General features: G+C 35.8%; 2 protein-coding genes across 2 annotated transcripts; both read left to right on the top strand.

The window, feature by feature from the left end:
* Window positions 1–1,234: 1,234 nt before the first annotated feature.
* LOC105175084 (uncharacterized) lies at window positions 1,235–3,320 on the top strand. Its single transcript, XM_011097406.3, has 2 exons — window positions 1,235–1,614; window positions 2,610–3,320. The coding sequence occupies exons 1-2, from the start codon at window positions 1,426–1,428 to the stop codon at window positions 3,129–3,131; spliced, it is 711 nt and encodes a 236-aa protein (XP_011095708.1). The 5' UTR covers window positions 1,235–1,425; the 3' UTR covers window positions 3,132–3,320.
* A 6,146-nt stretch (window positions 3,321–9,466) lies between these two features.
* LOC105175083 (binding protein) lies at window positions 9,467–15,764 on the top strand. The gene is made up of 13 exons (XM_011097405.3): window positions 9,467–9,707; window positions 9,815–9,984; window positions 10,062–10,237; window positions 11,161–11,369; window positions 11,484–11,586; window positions 11,742–11,905; window positions 12,386–12,524; window positions 12,996–13,172; window positions 13,250–13,377; window positions 13,733–14,056; window positions 14,542–14,681; window positions 14,760–14,857; window positions 15,065–15,764. Exons 1-13 carry the CDS (start codon window positions 9,550–9,552, stop codon window positions 15,533–15,535), a joined length of 2,457 nt encoding a protein of 818 aa, XP_011095707.1. The 5' UTR covers window positions 9,467–9,549; the 3' UTR covers window positions 15,536–15,764.
* The last annotated feature ends 1,364 nt before the right edge of the window (window positions 15,765–17,128 follow it).

Here is a 17,128-nt window from a genome sequence, read left to right as displayed (position 1 = left end):
CGACAGGCGCCTGAATATTTGGTTGCATTAACTTCCGATTTATTGTTGCGTATTCAACTTTATTTTAGTTCGTTTATCTAATTCATAATTTAGATGCAAAATCATGAAAAAAATAAAATAAGCATATGATTCTATTTAATAAAAAGTCGCACATTCAGTCGGATTCGAATCCACAGCATCAAACTCGTTCATGAGACGAACACATAACTTTAATACATCTTATATTGATATAAGTTTTAAGATATTGAGACAACAGTGTAATGACGGCATATTATAATTAAACTTAAATTTTTCCAATAAAAGTTTGGGTAAAGTGATGATGTATTAGGCTCCACCTTCCAATTCATTACTCTTTGTCAAGGCGATTTTAATATGAAGGTTGACTAGAAAAAAAAAAAAGAAAAAAAAAAGAGGTATGCTAGTAGTAGTAATAATTATGGACATCAACTCTGCCATGACTCCTCATACCGCGCCACCACACCATATTAACCAAAAATTGAATGCTATTGCTAACCCAAACCCCATGTTACCTTCATTGCACGTTCCCACAACAACATTGCTTATTATCAACTCAATATTATTATTACAAGTGCCAAAAATCAACAACATCGTCCCTAAATCTTCTTCTCTGTTTGTCTGAGAAGTTGGAAAGAGGAGCTAGGTGGTGGGACCTAACTGGCTTAGTGCAGAGTATTTTAGTGAGAAAAAGGAGGTGAGGCAAACAGGGCGTAAAGGAGAGGTTGGTTCTAAATCGCAACTAAAGTCTGGTAGTCATTAATAGAGAAAACAAAGGGCGATTAATGCAGCAATGCAAATGAGAAACACAAATGGACAGAAATTTGAAATAATATGAAAAGCAGTCATTACCAGCATTAATGAGCTATCTAAGGAAGCCAAAAGGTCTTTGTATTGTGCGTGGCATTAATTCACAGCTGTCCTTTAGTGTTCTCACTGCATTTATTGCCACCATTACTGACGCCCCCTCCCCCCACCCCACCCCACCCCACCCCAGAATCTCAACTCAGTTCTTCCAAATGATGATGACTTTAAATAAAATAATATTTTTTATTAAATACTCGAAAATTTGTAGAAGAAGAAATTCTCCATATATATCCATATAATAAAAATCAAGATTACATTAAATTCTTCATTATGGTGATTTAAACAATTATAGTAATTTGCTTCATCATCTTCTTTATATATAACAGACTTATTTCTCTCATTACTACTGCAACCTTTTCTGCCCCCCCCCCCCACCCCCCTATTCTTCCGTTCTATATATATATACTCATATACATACACGGAGGTGTTCTGTTTCTCTCTTTTGTATTGAAGAAAACTGGGTTTCTCTTCTCTGTTTGTATATGTGTTGGGTTCTACAAACAAGAAGATAGAATAGATAGATATATTGTTCTTGGTGGGGATATGGCCGCTGATGTCAGTTCTTTGGTTAGATTGATGAACGGCGTGGATACAAATGAATCAGCTTCATCTGGGAAATCGACGGCCCCCATCACTAGAGACCTCCTTGGTGGGTGTTGTACCCTTGACTCCAAGGAGTTGGACCTCGACTTGCAAGTCCCTTGTGGCTGGGAAAAGCGCCTCGACTTAAACGTACAATCCTTTCTCCAATTTTTCTTTTTGTGGGCTTTTGATTTTCTGATTGATTAGTGATTATCGTCCTTGTTTTATAGTTATCATGCATGATCATCAAAAATCAATAACCCCCCCCCCCCCCCCCCTTTTTTTAAAAAAAAAAGATTATATTACAAAGAGAAAAACCCAATTTTTCAGTTTTCCTTGCTCTGTTGTTTATAGTGATAAACCTGTCTGAATTTCTTCAATACTTCTTGCTGTGATTTTGCCCATGGTTTTCATTAATGTGTTATTGTCATAATCCAGGTTTTGAATGCCTGGTTTGTGTTTTCTTATTTGAATTTACGTTGTTCTTTTATGACCCGAATAATCAGAATTTCAATTCCCATATGAAAAATCATTAATGACTGCATTATTATACGCATTTACTGAATTTTATTATGAAATATCATTCTTTAAGAAGTTGTCATTATTGCCTCCATTTCAGTTTTCTAATTATGAGCACACGATTGTGTGTGTATTTTGTAATAACTATTGGTAAAATTTGAATTGTATTCAGTAATTCCTGATGAATAAATATCATTAATCTCTGTTAATCATGCACCGTTATTATGGGATAATGGAGGTTTTGCCGCCATGATTGAAGCGTCTAAGATTGATTAATTGCATATCCCGTCCATCACTCTGTCTTTATGCTGACAATGAATTTAACTAATCTCATGCACAGGCAACTATTTACTTTTTTATTACTAAGATTAAGGAGAAGATTGTGTGCAGCTTTCATCTGGTGCAGGAGTGTATTGTTTATTATTTGCTTGTTTCTGTGTTTTTACATCGCTTGTTTTGGATGAAGTCAATGGTTTAAAATAACTTAACCAATCCTCTTACTTCTCTGGGGATAGGAGTTGCTTTTTTACTTATCTGTCTATTGATGCCCTCCAAGAACCTAGTACTTCTAGTCATATGTATGTAACACTGAACTCTGACATAGATTTCGTTTTCTCTGATTGCAGTCAGGAAAAGTTTATCTTCAGAGATGCAATTCTTCAAACTCGTCTTCTTCGACTTCGGAAAACAAACAGCAGAGCAGCAAGGCCGCCACCAAGTTCCAAGACCTCAATTTTCCTCCCACGTCCAAGCAAACACTGAACCTCTTTGACGAGGCTAGCTTAGACTTAAAGTTGGTTTCTTTGTCATCACCATCCCCATCGTCATCCGTCTACCAGAGCGTGTGCACTCTGGACAAAGTGAAGTCGGCCCTCGAGAGGGCTGAGAAAGAAACCGTGAGGAAGCGCTCGATATCCATGTCTAAGTCGTCGTCACCGCTCTCTAATTCTTCTTCCTCGATCAAGGACAGCTGCGATCTCGATCAGGAAGAGAAGTCCTCGTCGACCTCATTTGCTGCCGGGTGCCCTAGCTGCCTGCTTTACGTTCTGATCACAAAGAGCAACCCCAAGTGCCCTCGATGCAACAGCGACGTCCCGTTGCCCATGGCTGCCAAGAAACCTCGAATCGACCTGAATATATCTATTTGAAAGATTGGAGAGAGCCATCTTGAAATGGTTCGGATTTTTTCTTTTTTTGTAAAGATAGGGAAATAGGTTTTATAAGCTAAAGAATTGGTACATAAACGTTTTAAAGGTTTGTGGTTCTCTTACTTTGCAGCAGTAGCATAGCTATGATGAAGTTCAATATGCATCATCTTTTGCCCCTTTCTGCCATTAGATTTGCTCTTTCCATGTTAAGAATTCATCAAACTAGATTCCAGGAATATGCATTTCTCAGTTAACTTAGCAGAAGAATATGTTGAGAGCGATCAATTACAAGACAAGTAAAATAACGATACCCATGGAGCTTGATCATTGATAAACGCAAAAAGTTGAAGATTTGGCATCATATAGATGAAATGAAGGAGGAGCAAAAAATGCAGGAAAAGGATGTGTGTGTAAATGGTGTATGGTGTGTTGAAAAGGCAAATTACGGCATCCCTCAACTAGATTGCATTTCATTTATGCACCTAACAGATAATAAATGAGAATTATTTCCTGCTACCATCTTTGAATATACACACCTACTTTCTTACAAGAGTGATCAATGTACAACCTTGTCAGCAAACCTTTTAATTGGGAAGTTAATGCCTCTTTGCTTGAATGTGCTTGCTTTCTTTCTTGTTGGATTTGTGCAAAGATTTTAAGATGGATCCAATCCCCCCCCCCACCCCCTCTCATCACAACCTATTTATCTTCTCTCTCTGCCTCATACTTGAGTTTCATTTTTTTTTTGTAAATTAAATAATTTTAAAATAATAGTGTATATACACAATATTTATAAAACTCGAACTCACGATCTGGACATTATTTTCGGGGTGATATCAACATGGTGTCATTACTAACGTTGAAATCTAGTACCATTAAGCATCGTACCAATTCTAAGCAACTTATTTAATTCGACTGAATTCTGGTCAAATAAATGAAGTGCTATATAAAATGAAATTATTAAGTGAATTTAAAAAGAGGGAGAGTTAAAAAAAAATTAAAAGCATTCAGATATGAAAGAAGAGTCAGAACATTTGGTCTGAGATATTAATGTTGGATATTAAAAGCAGCAAAGTGAGGGGAGGGGTCACCTCTATTTTCCATGGTCCAAATTGTACCTGAATTCACTCTATAACTTGTTAATTTATATCCTAAAGTTTGGTCACCTAATGCAGTTGAATTATACATACTACTATTCTTCCTTCATTTATTAACTCAAATTTCATTTCACCTACTATACTTTGCTCCCTCCAAATAAAATTTAATAATTTGTCTGAATTATTTCATTTCCGAACACTCAAACTACATTTGTCTTTTGAAAAATTTTACTTTTATTTTCGAATACTATCGATTTTGACTGACTACAAAATTTTACTTACACACCCCTTAATTGTATTACATTTGAATTTTACAATTGAGATAAGTACAATCTCAAAAACGAGCCATGACCGTGATTATAATTTCAAAAGACAACTTACTTAATAATTTCCTCTCACCCTCAGAAAATTACGACTGACTTGACTTTGAATAAGGTGTAATTGACAAAACTCTTCCTATATATACAATTTTATTCAAACACTAATCACCTAATTTAATTTATCACAATCTAATCAAACAGTGGAATTGAAGTTAGCATAAGTTAAAGAATCGGGAGATAATTAAGGAAAAAACCTTAATGACAATAATAGTGAGACAAACACGGATGCATGATATCCAATAATCGGAGTGTCAGAAAGGTGTAGTCCTTTCCCTGATGCATTTAATTAAAATGCTGCCCAACTCGTAAATGCAACTGTGAAGTTGAATTTATTTATATTTATATTTATATTTGTTGTTTTTTTTTTTTTTGGGGGGGGGGGGGTTGGATGGCGTCTATATGCATGCAGTTGCAGTTGCAGTAGCAGATGCAGGGAGGGGGTGGGGGGGGGGGGGGTGGGTGAGAGTGAGAATAAATGATTGAAAACAGTATCCACCTAAACTTCTTAAATAGGTTAATTAAAATGAAGAAGCTAATTATGGCATTTACTAGACCCCATTCATTATATACCTAACTTACATTAAATTCCGTATTAAATGATTATAGCTGTTTTTTTCTCTCGCTTTTAAAATACCACCACCTACCCTTTTCACTTCTTAATATACTTTCATTTATGTTTCTTTCTTCTCCTCTCCATATTTACTACCCTCCCCCCCCCCCCCCCAACACACACAAATCAATATTTCTCATTTTTTTCTCTTTTTTTTTTTTTAAAAAAACCTATGGATGTATGTATTTTTATTACATTATTTCATGTATTTAATCTTAATCAATCAAAGAATACATATAAAAGATATAATATAATACATTATTATTATATAAAAATAGACGTACGTCCATATATATGAGACTTGACCTCAACCTTTTGGGTTGAGCAATAACTCGTCGATAATTAATGTCAGATTAAATTGATAGAGCATATTAGAAATAAAATAAATTATTTAAGATTAAGAAATTAAATCATAACAAGAAAAAATAAACATTTAAGCTAGAAAGTGAATGTCATTCCAAACAAAAAAGAGAAAAAATTATACGTGTACATGCAATGTGTAGACGTGGATAGGTAGGTTGTAATTTTAAATTGTGACTGATAATTAAACTTTCTAAAATTAGGAGGGTAAAGTAAGTTTTTTGGGTAAAAAATGTAGTTGCTTTCAAGGTTAAATTTTACACGTGCAACCAAAGCTTACTCATGCTCTCCTCTGATCCAAACTTTTCAGATTTGTCTCTGCCTCTCTGCATTTACAGTGATAATTAACCACTACACTGAAAGTAATCAGTATATATGGTATTTTTACTTTGATTTGCAATTTAATCGGTGTTCTATTATTCGAACTATATTGTATAATATTATAATAAATCATAAATTCATTTAATATATAAGCCAATTAAAATGTAATCTTGAAATTCATTTTTAAAATTTAAATAATTTAATCCAAACATTAGGAAGAGGGAAATTTAGTGTGGAATTATTTGTATAATTGATGAATCGAGGAAACATTGTAGAGTGTAGTGGGTGAAGACATGCGGAATAGGTATATTGGGACAGGAAACAAACCCAACCATATATTAAAATCCCATGACTTAAGTTATTTTTGTAGAATGGTCCCCCTACAGCTATCTCTAGGTTCTACACCATTTAATTTGCCTTCTCTTTTACGTGCGCCCAATTCATATATAAATATTTTATATTGTGATTAATTAATCCATTCAAAATGTTGTAAAAAGATTTAATAAAAATTTCAAGGTACACCACAAAAATAAATATTTTATACTTTACGCATTGACCATCTAATCTAATTATTTCACATGTGAATAGACTCATAGTAAAGTCGTACATCTTGACTACGGAAACTATTCAAATATTATTATTTTTAAATTAATTCAAATAATATGTTCAGCTCGTAAAAATGTATTGTATTGGTGGAGACAAAAATTAAAAAAAACAAAAAAATATATATGAGGCGGAACAAAAAACAAAATTGGTGTGCATAGAAATGAAATAGTTGAGAGGCCCTATTTAAGGGGTAGGTTGATGCTTCACAATTAAAATATCGTGAATTTAATTTAAAAAAATTAATATTTGAGTTTGAATACATTGAATGATACGGAAATAAATAAAATTTTATAGAAAAATTTAAGGAGAATTCTAAATGCAAAAGAAAAAAAAAAGGAAATGAAATAGTTGCGCAATAAAGCTTAGTTGTGTGTTAGCAACAGTCAACCAAATGGATTTATGAAGAGAGAAAAATAAAAAAAAATAAAAAAAAAATGCAGGGGCTGGTTGCCGGTTGCCGGTTAGGTATTGGCGAATGGGCATGTACAATAAAATCTGAGAGAGTCGTCAGAGTAACACAACATTCTTAAATTGAAAGTGTGTGTAGGGTTTGGGAAGGCGAAGGCGAAGGCGAAGGCATCCATCAGCCATCAATCAACCATAAAAGGAGCATCCATTAATAGCCTATTAATTGATAGGTCCCTCTCAATTTAGCAATCTGCAAACACCATCATTAACCCACCTCTCTTACTCTTCCCAGGTTTTCCATCATTTTTCTGGACCCACATCCTCCCCTTTCTCCTCCCATTCCTTCCTACTTTCACCTTTCCTTTTTTTTTTTTTAGATAATTCTCATATACGGATGCAAATGTTTTACTGAAATTTTGGGACAGCGTCTTTAAGAATAAATACGTGCATTGTTAGTTTTAAGGATTGATATAATTTGATTCTCTCACTTATAAAATTACAACCCAAACCACCATCAAAATTATTCCGGAAATGTTTCGATAATGGTCCTTTGATTTTTTTTTTTTAAATGTATAATTGTACTTGAACCATAAATACTAAAATGATCTTTTGATCACGTACGTATAAGGATATAGGATGCGTCGGAGGCCGACAAAATGGATCTATAATTTGTTTGAAAAATGTAAATATTTTATTGGGAGGTTTTGATACTACTTTCATAAGATATACTCACGCTAGAATGAGTTTTGGTGCATGAAAACTTGCGGTAACATACAAATATTTCATACCAAGTGAACCCTGATTATAGTCATTTGATGGTTAAATCAGTAAAGTTGGAATAAGATGAGAGTATTTAAAGCAATTCAAGTATATCCTTGGAACATAATGATCGAATTGTACAATTCGTCATTGACCATTGATCCAGTTCCGATCAAACAATCATGGGGATCAACTATACAATTGGGTTATATTATGGTCGAGTGCGTGTCAAATCAACTAAAATGAAAAGTGCGTGAATTCTAAAGTTATTAAACCACTATAATAACACCCATGGGCCATTCTGTCATTTTAGAATACATACATGTGGGGCCCACATCAGCACTTACGCCGACCATCATAAAATTTAAAGACTCAATTTTATGAGCGACCGTCGTTGTTCCAATATCTGAATTTGAGATATAATCCAAATAAATTTTAACTCAACATAAAATTAACTTTATGGTAAGAAAATTAAAGACAAATTCCTCACTCCCCCACACACACACACACACACACTTGCGTCAAACACAATACCACACCACCTTAATTTCATACTTGGTTGTAAAGTCACATTCATTAGTTTAAAGTTGTTATCACATCATAACGAAATAACACAAGTTGTTACGTGCCCGACGACCGCTCTAATTAATAGACCTCTAAGTGAGCTTTGGCATCCATTCCAAACCTTAATTAATTGCTGATGGAGACAAATTTGTCTTAGAGAAAATTGAAGTTTGTTGGGGTTAGTAGTTGTAATAACTTGTCGGGTCTCTCATCTATCAGCTCTCCCATACGCAATAGTTTTGTTGTGTTTGATTCAGTGGTCTCGTCTGCTCTCATCACAAATATCCACTTCTCCTCCTAATGTTTCCTTTTTCTTCTAATGGAAAAATGCTGAAAAGAGGGGGAAAAAGTCTCCCGCAATAATATTTATTGTTGGAACCTATAAATGATAGAAAAGAGAGTTTACCTAAGTCTCGTTGAAAGAGATGTGGTGGTCTTTATTAGGGCATTTAATACCATCATTAATTTGTGTACCTAACACAAACATTAATCAAAGCAAAACATGTTATTAAGACTCTTATTAAATCCTTAAGGTAACTCCAACTTCGTCTCTTGTGTGTATATATAAATGGTAACTCCAACTTCAATTATCAGCTATTGGGCCTTCTAAATTCTTTGTTCAAAGTTAGGTGAGGTGAGGGGTCCAACTGCTGTTGAATTCACGTCTTATATACTTTATTTGGATTGATGGATTTGAATTCGATAAAAGGATTTGATTTTTTATTTTTATTGTTAAAAGGCTGAATGACGTGGAATTTTTCTATTGGCCGAGATAGTGTTGGGGCGAACAGAAGAAAAAGATAATAATTAAATATTTGATTGTGATAAGAAACGGGATAACTTTTTACACATAATATTTTTTTGGAGCTGTTATTAGCATTTTTTATATGATAATGGGATTTAATAATCAAGTTGGAAAAATTAATAAAAGATTTTAAATTGGAATACTGTTTCAATCAACAACTTCTGTTTTGTCGATTGATTTATTTTTAATGATCGATTGAATTGTTAAATTAATTACATGTATGATTTTCGAGACATAACAAATTTTTTTAATTAAAAAAGAAAAAGAGAAGGTAGTAAATCCAGGTCACCTAGATTTGGGCCTGGTCCTATTTTATATTTCAGCAAAGGAGCCCAATTTCTTCTGGACTTTGCGGATTGGCCCATTGTTATTTGAAAAGCCCAAGTTTGTATTATCCGTGTAATGCGAACCAAACAAGGCCTAAAGTTCCCCCATTTCTTGTTTCCTTTTCCCTAAAATCCTAGGGTTTAGGGTTTTTCCAATTCGCTAAATTATTAACCGGCCGGGAATGGGGAAGAAGAAGCAGAAGTTGGTGCTGCCGCCGGAGCTTCCTCCCGAAGTTCCCGAGGAAGAGGTTGAAGTGTCAGATGAGGACGTACAGTTCGTCAAAGAGAATTTGGAATACGCTGGTTTCGTTTCCAATTTGGACACTCATTCCATCACCAAGTACGCATATTTCTTTTTCTCTCATTATTGCTTCATGAAATCCTTCCTTTGTTATATACAGTAGGCAGTTTCAAGTTCTGTGTTGCTTTAATAAAATTTTAAAATAGGCATGTTACGCGTGTGGCTGATGCGAACGAGGAGGCGTTGGAATCATTATACGAGAAAAGGTTGAGAAAAAAGCTGGAAAACAAAGAGAAAGAGCAGAATGCACTGGAGGTCGATCCCGTTGATGCACTTCCGGTGAAAACTTTGGATGGACAGCTTTACTATAGAAGGGGTATATATTCATTCATTTGGATGGAAATTGTTGTTTTTGCCTTTTGAAACGGCCATATGAAAGTTGGTTTTTGATAGTGACAAAGGAGCCTAAAGCTGAAGAGGAATCAAAAGAAGGCGAATCTATTAGTAAGGATCCTGGTTTGGTCAAGTTGACAAAAGCAGAGAAGCGTGCGAAGCATAAAAAATTGAGGAAAGAGGCAAAGAAACAAGCCAAGGAGGAAGTGCAGCAAACACCTCAGGCTGAAGTGTTGGTGTGTGTTTCTGTTGCTCAGTTCTTTTTCGGGCTTTGTTGACATTTAGTGGATCCCTTATTTTCTTATGTTGCAATGTGCACCGAATGAGGATATAGAACATATGGTATCAGAATTGAAATCTAGGTTTTCAGAAATTGAAAAGGAAAAGCAAAATAAGTTGTGAAATGTCTTCACATAACCTTTCTTGGTCTGTTTGCTATATACATGATTATCAGGATATAATGATGGAATTTAATGTTAATATATGCCATTTGCATTCATGTGTGATGAGCCTTTCTTTAGTACTTTAGCCAAACAAATAGAAAGGTTTCCTTCACCAAAATCCAAGTCCTATAAATTGGTGAATGTTAGAGTTGGGGATTCAGTTTGGAAATATTGAAATGGTATGGAGTTGGCCTTTGGCATTATGTAGTCTTGGTAATAATTAAGAGATTTCTCTAGAATCATTTTTACTGAAGCAGTCAATAACATATCAGTGCTGCATTTTCATGTTCTTGAATGCCATTGTTAGATGTTTGCAGATGAGATAGTACCCTATTTCCTGTCTCCCTTCACATTCTTTCTTCTGGCATCCATTTTCTGAATTGCTTTCATTCATTAATCTATGTCACTTTTTAACAATCCCATCTTATGATTCGGTTTGTTCTGATAAGTTTACTTTTTAGCTTGTTTATTATAGAATATTTTAACTGATTCGGTAAGCAGATTGTGTTGTTGGTTTACTTCTCAGACCTCACTTGTTTGCTTCTAACTTCTAAGACCAAGTAAAGTCTTTGGTTAGTGTCAACAAGCTAATTTAATTTCCTCCCGAGGTTGAAATTATATTAACCAGTAATAGTTATTGAGTAAGGAGTTGCATCTAATCCTTGCATTTTGGTACATGGTCTTATATGTGTATAATGTAGTTTTCTAATGTTTAGGATGAGGTGAAAAAGGATCTCACAGCTGAAGAAGCCAGTGAGAGCAAGAAATATAAGCTTGCTGAGTTGGGAACCGCGTTACTTGCTGATCCAGAATCCAATATTAAGCATATAAAGGAGATGCTGGAGATTTCAAAAGATGGAGATGCTGCCATTGTCATTCTTGGACTAAAATCCTTATTGGCTGTTTTTAAGGATATCATTCCTGGGTGAGAATGGCGCACTAATTCAAAATTCTTTTTCAGTGAAGTTTGGTGGAATACTTCCCTAATTTCTGTTTACATAGCGTAGGTGTTAATCACATTTTCCAATTGTCATGGCAGCTACCGGATCAGACTACCTACTGAAAAGGAGCAAGAGATGAAGGTTTCGAAGGCTGTCAAGAAAATGCGATTTTATGAGTCCACTCTTCTGTCTGCCTACAAGGTACGAGAATTGCACCTTCTATTCTGTTTCTAAGTTGTGACAGCATACTCAAAATGCATTTTACTGCATATGTAAAGGAAATAAAAATTTCCCCAGCTACCCAAAAAAATAAAACGATATTCTTGCTGACAGGAGATCTTTGTTCCTGTTGTCAGGCGTATGTTCAGAAGTTGGTAGCACTGCAACAACAGCCTGTTTATAAGCGAGTAGCTGTCCGTTGCTTATGTACTTTGCTTGCAGCGGTACCCCACTTTAACTTTCGTGAGAGCTTGCTGGCCGCAGTTGTTAAAAATATAAGCTCCGATGATGATGTTGTAAGGTAATTGCGGTTATTTCTGCTTTTTTTAGTGTGGGGTGACCAAATGCATAGACATGCTCATACTGGTCTAAATCTCAGGTAAATTGATTAAGGGTTCTGCTTGTTTGCCTTTTAATACTCCCCTTTTCCTTTTAGGTGGTTTCTGGTAGAGTTCTGCATCACTTTTTTTTTTGGAATTGAGACGAGTCAAACGACTGTGGGGTGGTTGGTGCCATTTCACCAACTGATATCAGAGTTTGCTGAAAAAAATCCCATAGAATAGGAAAAAGATTAATGTAGTTCTTTGCTTTCTTAATGATGTATTCTTAAGCCTCACCTATTGTATATCTCAGCATTGCCCTCTGATGATAATGGGAAATGCTGAAGCTGTGCCTTTCCTTTATATTCTGTTCATCTTTGTTATTGTATTCATTGTTTCACTTTATAGCTTCTTGTTGGTACTCGTCTGATGATTACATTACTTGGTCCTTGATTTGGCAGAAAGCTGTGCTGTGAAACTGTAATGTCACTTTTTTCTAATGAGGGGAAACATGGTGGTGAGGCCACTGTGGAGGCCGTTAAAATGATTGCAGAACTTGTTAAAGCTCACAACTGCCAACTGCATCCTGATTCTGTCGAAGTAAGGGATCTTTTTCTGTTCTTGGAATTTATCTTTTGTGCTGTGATATATGTTGTTTGAACTGTGACTTAAGTAGGCACTGTGCCAACTACCCAGTCACATTGCGCTTGTACAAATCGAAATTCCCGAGTTATAATTGCGCTTAAAAGAATTGATAATTTGTTTTAACATATTACGTGGACCTCAAAAACAATGAACTAACCCCATATAGATGTTTCTTTATGGTTTGGTTTTTATGAGATTTTCTTAGTAACATTTAGTCATGAGCTATTCCAGGAAATTCTCAGGGCAAACATATAAGAAAATGTTTGTGTAGGGGAAACATGATGGTTAGATGTGTATGTGTCCTGTATTTAAACTTATAAATATCTTCTGTATCTAATGGTAAAACTAGTTCCTTTTTCCCTGTATGATAGAATCTTTTGTTATGCTTCTATACCAACCTCTGCCATGGTTGCACTGCCCTGTTAGGTCCTTTTGTCTCTGTCATTTGATGAGGATCTTGGAAAACCAGAAAATCCAGATGCAGATAGCAGAACCAAAAACAAGAAATCCAAGAAGAGAAAGGGTTTGGATGAGCCAAATCATATACCAGATAATGAGAGGAAGAAGATTCGGAAAGAGATGATTTCAAAGACTCGAGAGGAGGTATACTTGTCACCTTCAAAAGTACTTTGATCTGGCTTGTTTGTTGTCATTACTTGTACATAAGGAGACTATTGCAGGTAAGTGCAGATTTCAAAGCTGCTTCATATGCTCAAGATCCCCAAGAGCGAAGAAGGGTGCAGTCAGAGACGCTTTCAGCTGTATTTCAGACATTCTTTCGGATCTTAAAGCATGCTATGCAGCCAGGGTAAGTAGAGCTCTGTGAATAAGTGCGACAAATTTGAGTTAGAAAAGAACACATCTTATACTTAAGAGACCTGAAAAGTGCTTACTCTCGCAATTGCTGGTAAGCTAGTTCTAACTATTGTTTATTCTGGCATAGTTAATCTTGTCCTGGATTACTGTGCCATAATGAGTTTTTTCACTGCAACACGACCAAATAGGGAACTTGCCTCAAGTGTGGTTTATACAATATACGACAACAGCCAAAATTGGCAAGAAAAAAGTTTTTCCTTTCGGTATTCCTCTGTAAATAATGGGTCAAACTAGTATCCAAAGGGAATTGCCATTTCTCTTATGTGCATTCACCTTTAATTTCTCAGGTTAGGAGCCAATACTGCGCCTGGTGCATCGGGAAGCCATCCCCTGCTTGCTCCTTGTTTGAATGGAATAGGAAAATTTTCTCATCTAATTGACTTGGATTTTATGGCTGATCTCATGCGATGTCTGAGAAAACTTGCTGGAAGCGGCATACAGTCGGTTGATTTATCTGAGAATTCGTCTTGTCAATTAACAGTGTCTGAACGGTTGCGCTGCTGTATTGTTGCTTTTAAAGTGATGAAGAACAATCTAGATGCTCTGAATATTGATTTACAGGAGTTCCTTGTCCAGTTTTACAATCTGATACTAGAGTACCACCCAGGAAGGTAAGTGCATTGCTTGAAAAATGCATTCCTTGTTTAATTGTTATCATAGAATATCAATTTGTCTGATTGCTGTGTCAACTTGCTCTTGCTTTATTGGTTCTTTATTGACTAATTGTTTGTGCATCGAAGAAATCTTAAAACCATACAAGGTGCAATGCCTTTGAAATGTGAAGAGACCTTCAAATATGTCGTGTTGCTCGTGAGTTCATTATTTTGTTATTGCAATGTCTATGAATAAGAAGTTCTAGGCTACTCTACTTGGAAGCTGATGTAGCCTGCAGTGTACTATTATGTTAAACTTCAGTTTCTTTCTTGTTTTTGCATTGCTTTTGACAAGCTTCCATCAATTTACTCCTGGAAATAGCAAGGAGTAAGGAAGCCTAGGATGTTGCGGGCATACATTCTTTTCTCTGAATCTTCGTATGAATTGTTTACTTATTTCGCAACTTGTTGGCGAGTTAGATACTCATTTCTTTGTGAAGCAGGGATCAGGGAGAGGTGTTAGCCGAAGCTTTCAAGATAATGCTGTGTGATGATAGACAGCATGATATGCAACGTGCTGCTGCCTTCATAAAGCGCTTGGCCACATTTTCACTATGCTTTGGATCGGCCGAGTCCATGGCTGGTAATTCTCGACTTTGAAAACATACTAGAAAGTATTGATTCCCTGTTCTGATGGTCCCTATTTTGAAACAAATTTCAGCATTGGTTTCTGTAAAGCATCTTCTTCAGAAGAATGTCAAATGCCGTAATCTGTTGGAAAATGATGCTGGAGGTGGATCCGTTGCTGGTGCTATTGCTGTAAGCCTTTGTCTTCTCCTTTGTTTCTAGTGGAAGTAGTACCTTATCTGGGAATGGATTAGATTATAATGTGAAAAGAAAGGGGGGAGTTTTTGTGTATTAAGTACTGATATGCATGCATATTTTTTTATTTGAATCAAATCTACTGACTTGATCTCCTAATGCATGTTGCCTTCTGTAACTCACTTGATGCAAATATTACTGCAGAAATACCAACCTTATGCCACGGACCCTAACCGGAGTGGTGCACTAGCTTCAGTTCTTTGGGAGCTTAACCTTCTAATGAAGCATTATCATCCAGCTGTTTGTTCAATCGCGTCTAGTATATCAACCATGAACACTTCCAACAACCAGGTTTACCACTCCCATGTCTCCCCGCTACAGGCCTATATGGAATTATCACAAGAAAACAAGTCCTTTACTGCACCTGGTGACATAAAAAGAGCAAGCAACAAGAGAAAGAGGGGAAATGACACCTTGCCCGTCAAAATTGGATCAGACCTCAATCTGATGGATCAGGTTGACGAGAATGAGGTTAGAAAGAAACTCGCTGAGCACTTCTTGTTGCTACGCGATATTCAAGAGAATGAGAAATTAAGGTCTGAGTTAGACCGTACAACATTGGCGTTAAACCTCTATGAACATTACAAAAAGCAAAAGAAGAGAAAGACAAGATAGCTGAAAGTTACAGCAGATGCATGGTAAAAAACGTTTCACTATTTTACATAATGGCCCCGGGCAGTTTTGTTGTTTACAGCCTACTTGCTTAATGTTATAAGAGGCTAAAGATTGAATGTTTTCTCACTTTTCCGCTAGAGATAAAATTTGATTAATCTGAGAAAAACATGTTTGTCACATTTGAAGTTCTTGACCGATGATTGTTCCTAAAGATTGTTAGATCCTTCAATTTTTTGCTTGCCTAATGATTTCCAGCCTTCGGTATATATAACAACTGAGACTTAGCATATCACAACCTAGCTAGGGTTTGGTTGGAGATGAGCAGTGTTGGTAACTGGTGCCTGCTAGCATCCGTATCTGCACAAGCCAACGCGACCCGAATCACGGAGCTAGCCCAGTAAATACATGCAGCCATGTTAAACAAACAAACACATGATCACAATTCACAATACCTGGCTACTACCTACTACACCTAACTCAACGTCACCATGCATGGCTGCTGCCCTTGCAGCCCAAGAATTGGGAGCACAACAATTAATATATATAAAAGAAGTCAAATTATACGAAGAAGAGAAGATTCGGACAGATGATCACTTTATAATTATTGAGATGTGAAAGCGAAGGATCGAGGTATATATATATATATATATATATGAAATGTGAATGAAGAAAATTAAGAAAGCCAAATGAAAGAGGGTAGCAGGCATGTGCGTCGTATCACCCACTCACATGCCTTAACTTTCCCCTCTTTTCCGGATCTTCTTCCCAATAACACAATCCTATATTTTTAACAGCAATCTTGTACCTTTTTGCCTTCTTCAAAAACGTTATTTCCACTGTACTATACATGTCATGGGAATGGGATCATGTTTTATTATTAATATATGCAAAAAGATATATATAGGTAGCATCATCAACCATGCAGCATGTGCTGTACCGTTGATCATGGACAGTGCAAAAGTTGGAGAATGGAGGGTCCCCAAATCTTGTCAGCTAATCGCAAACAAACGCGTCGACGTCCTAATTCGTATTTGAAATACGCGTGTTTTTCTTGTTCGGTTTGGTTAATCATTTCATGTGATCGTTGACAGTTGAGGGTGTTATTATTGTTGATGTCAGAAGAGTAGGAACGCTTATTAATTAAATCGCGTTTCTGTGATGTTATATGTTTTCCGACACACTGGGGCCTTGCATGGTCTCAGATGCTCCTGCCTGCAGGAATATGAGGCAAACACGACTTTGAGTTTTTTCATGAGATGGCTTCACGCGGAATTCAAGAATATAATTCTGCATCTACAATCAAACTATCATTCTCCTGCAATGACGACTTATTTCAAATAAATCGGTGGGGTGTTGTAGATTTTTTTCGAACAAGTTGTTGAGTCGTTCTTATATATAGTCCACGCACTCATTCCTACTGATCAAAATTATAAACAGGGTTTTACTTTTTTATATAAATTTAAAAATCTACATTGTATTAATTGACAAGACAGTAAATTAATATTTTTACGATTGATCCATACGATAAAAATCCAAAGACAAGTATGACAAATATTCTTGCCAAATTTAGATGTAATATTTATAATGACATTC

This window comes from Sesamum indicum, linkage group LG12, assembly GCF_026168435.1.
Source record: "Sesamum indicum cultivar Baizhima isolate 11 linkage group LG12, ASM2616843v1, whole genome shotgun sequence".
Taxonomy (NCBI): Eukaryota; Viridiplantae; Streptophyta; class Magnoliopsida; order Lamiales; family Pedaliaceae; genus Sesamum; species Sesamum indicum.
Note: the sequence above shows the minus strand (reverse complement) of the source record. Positions and strands in the feature narration are given on the sequence as shown.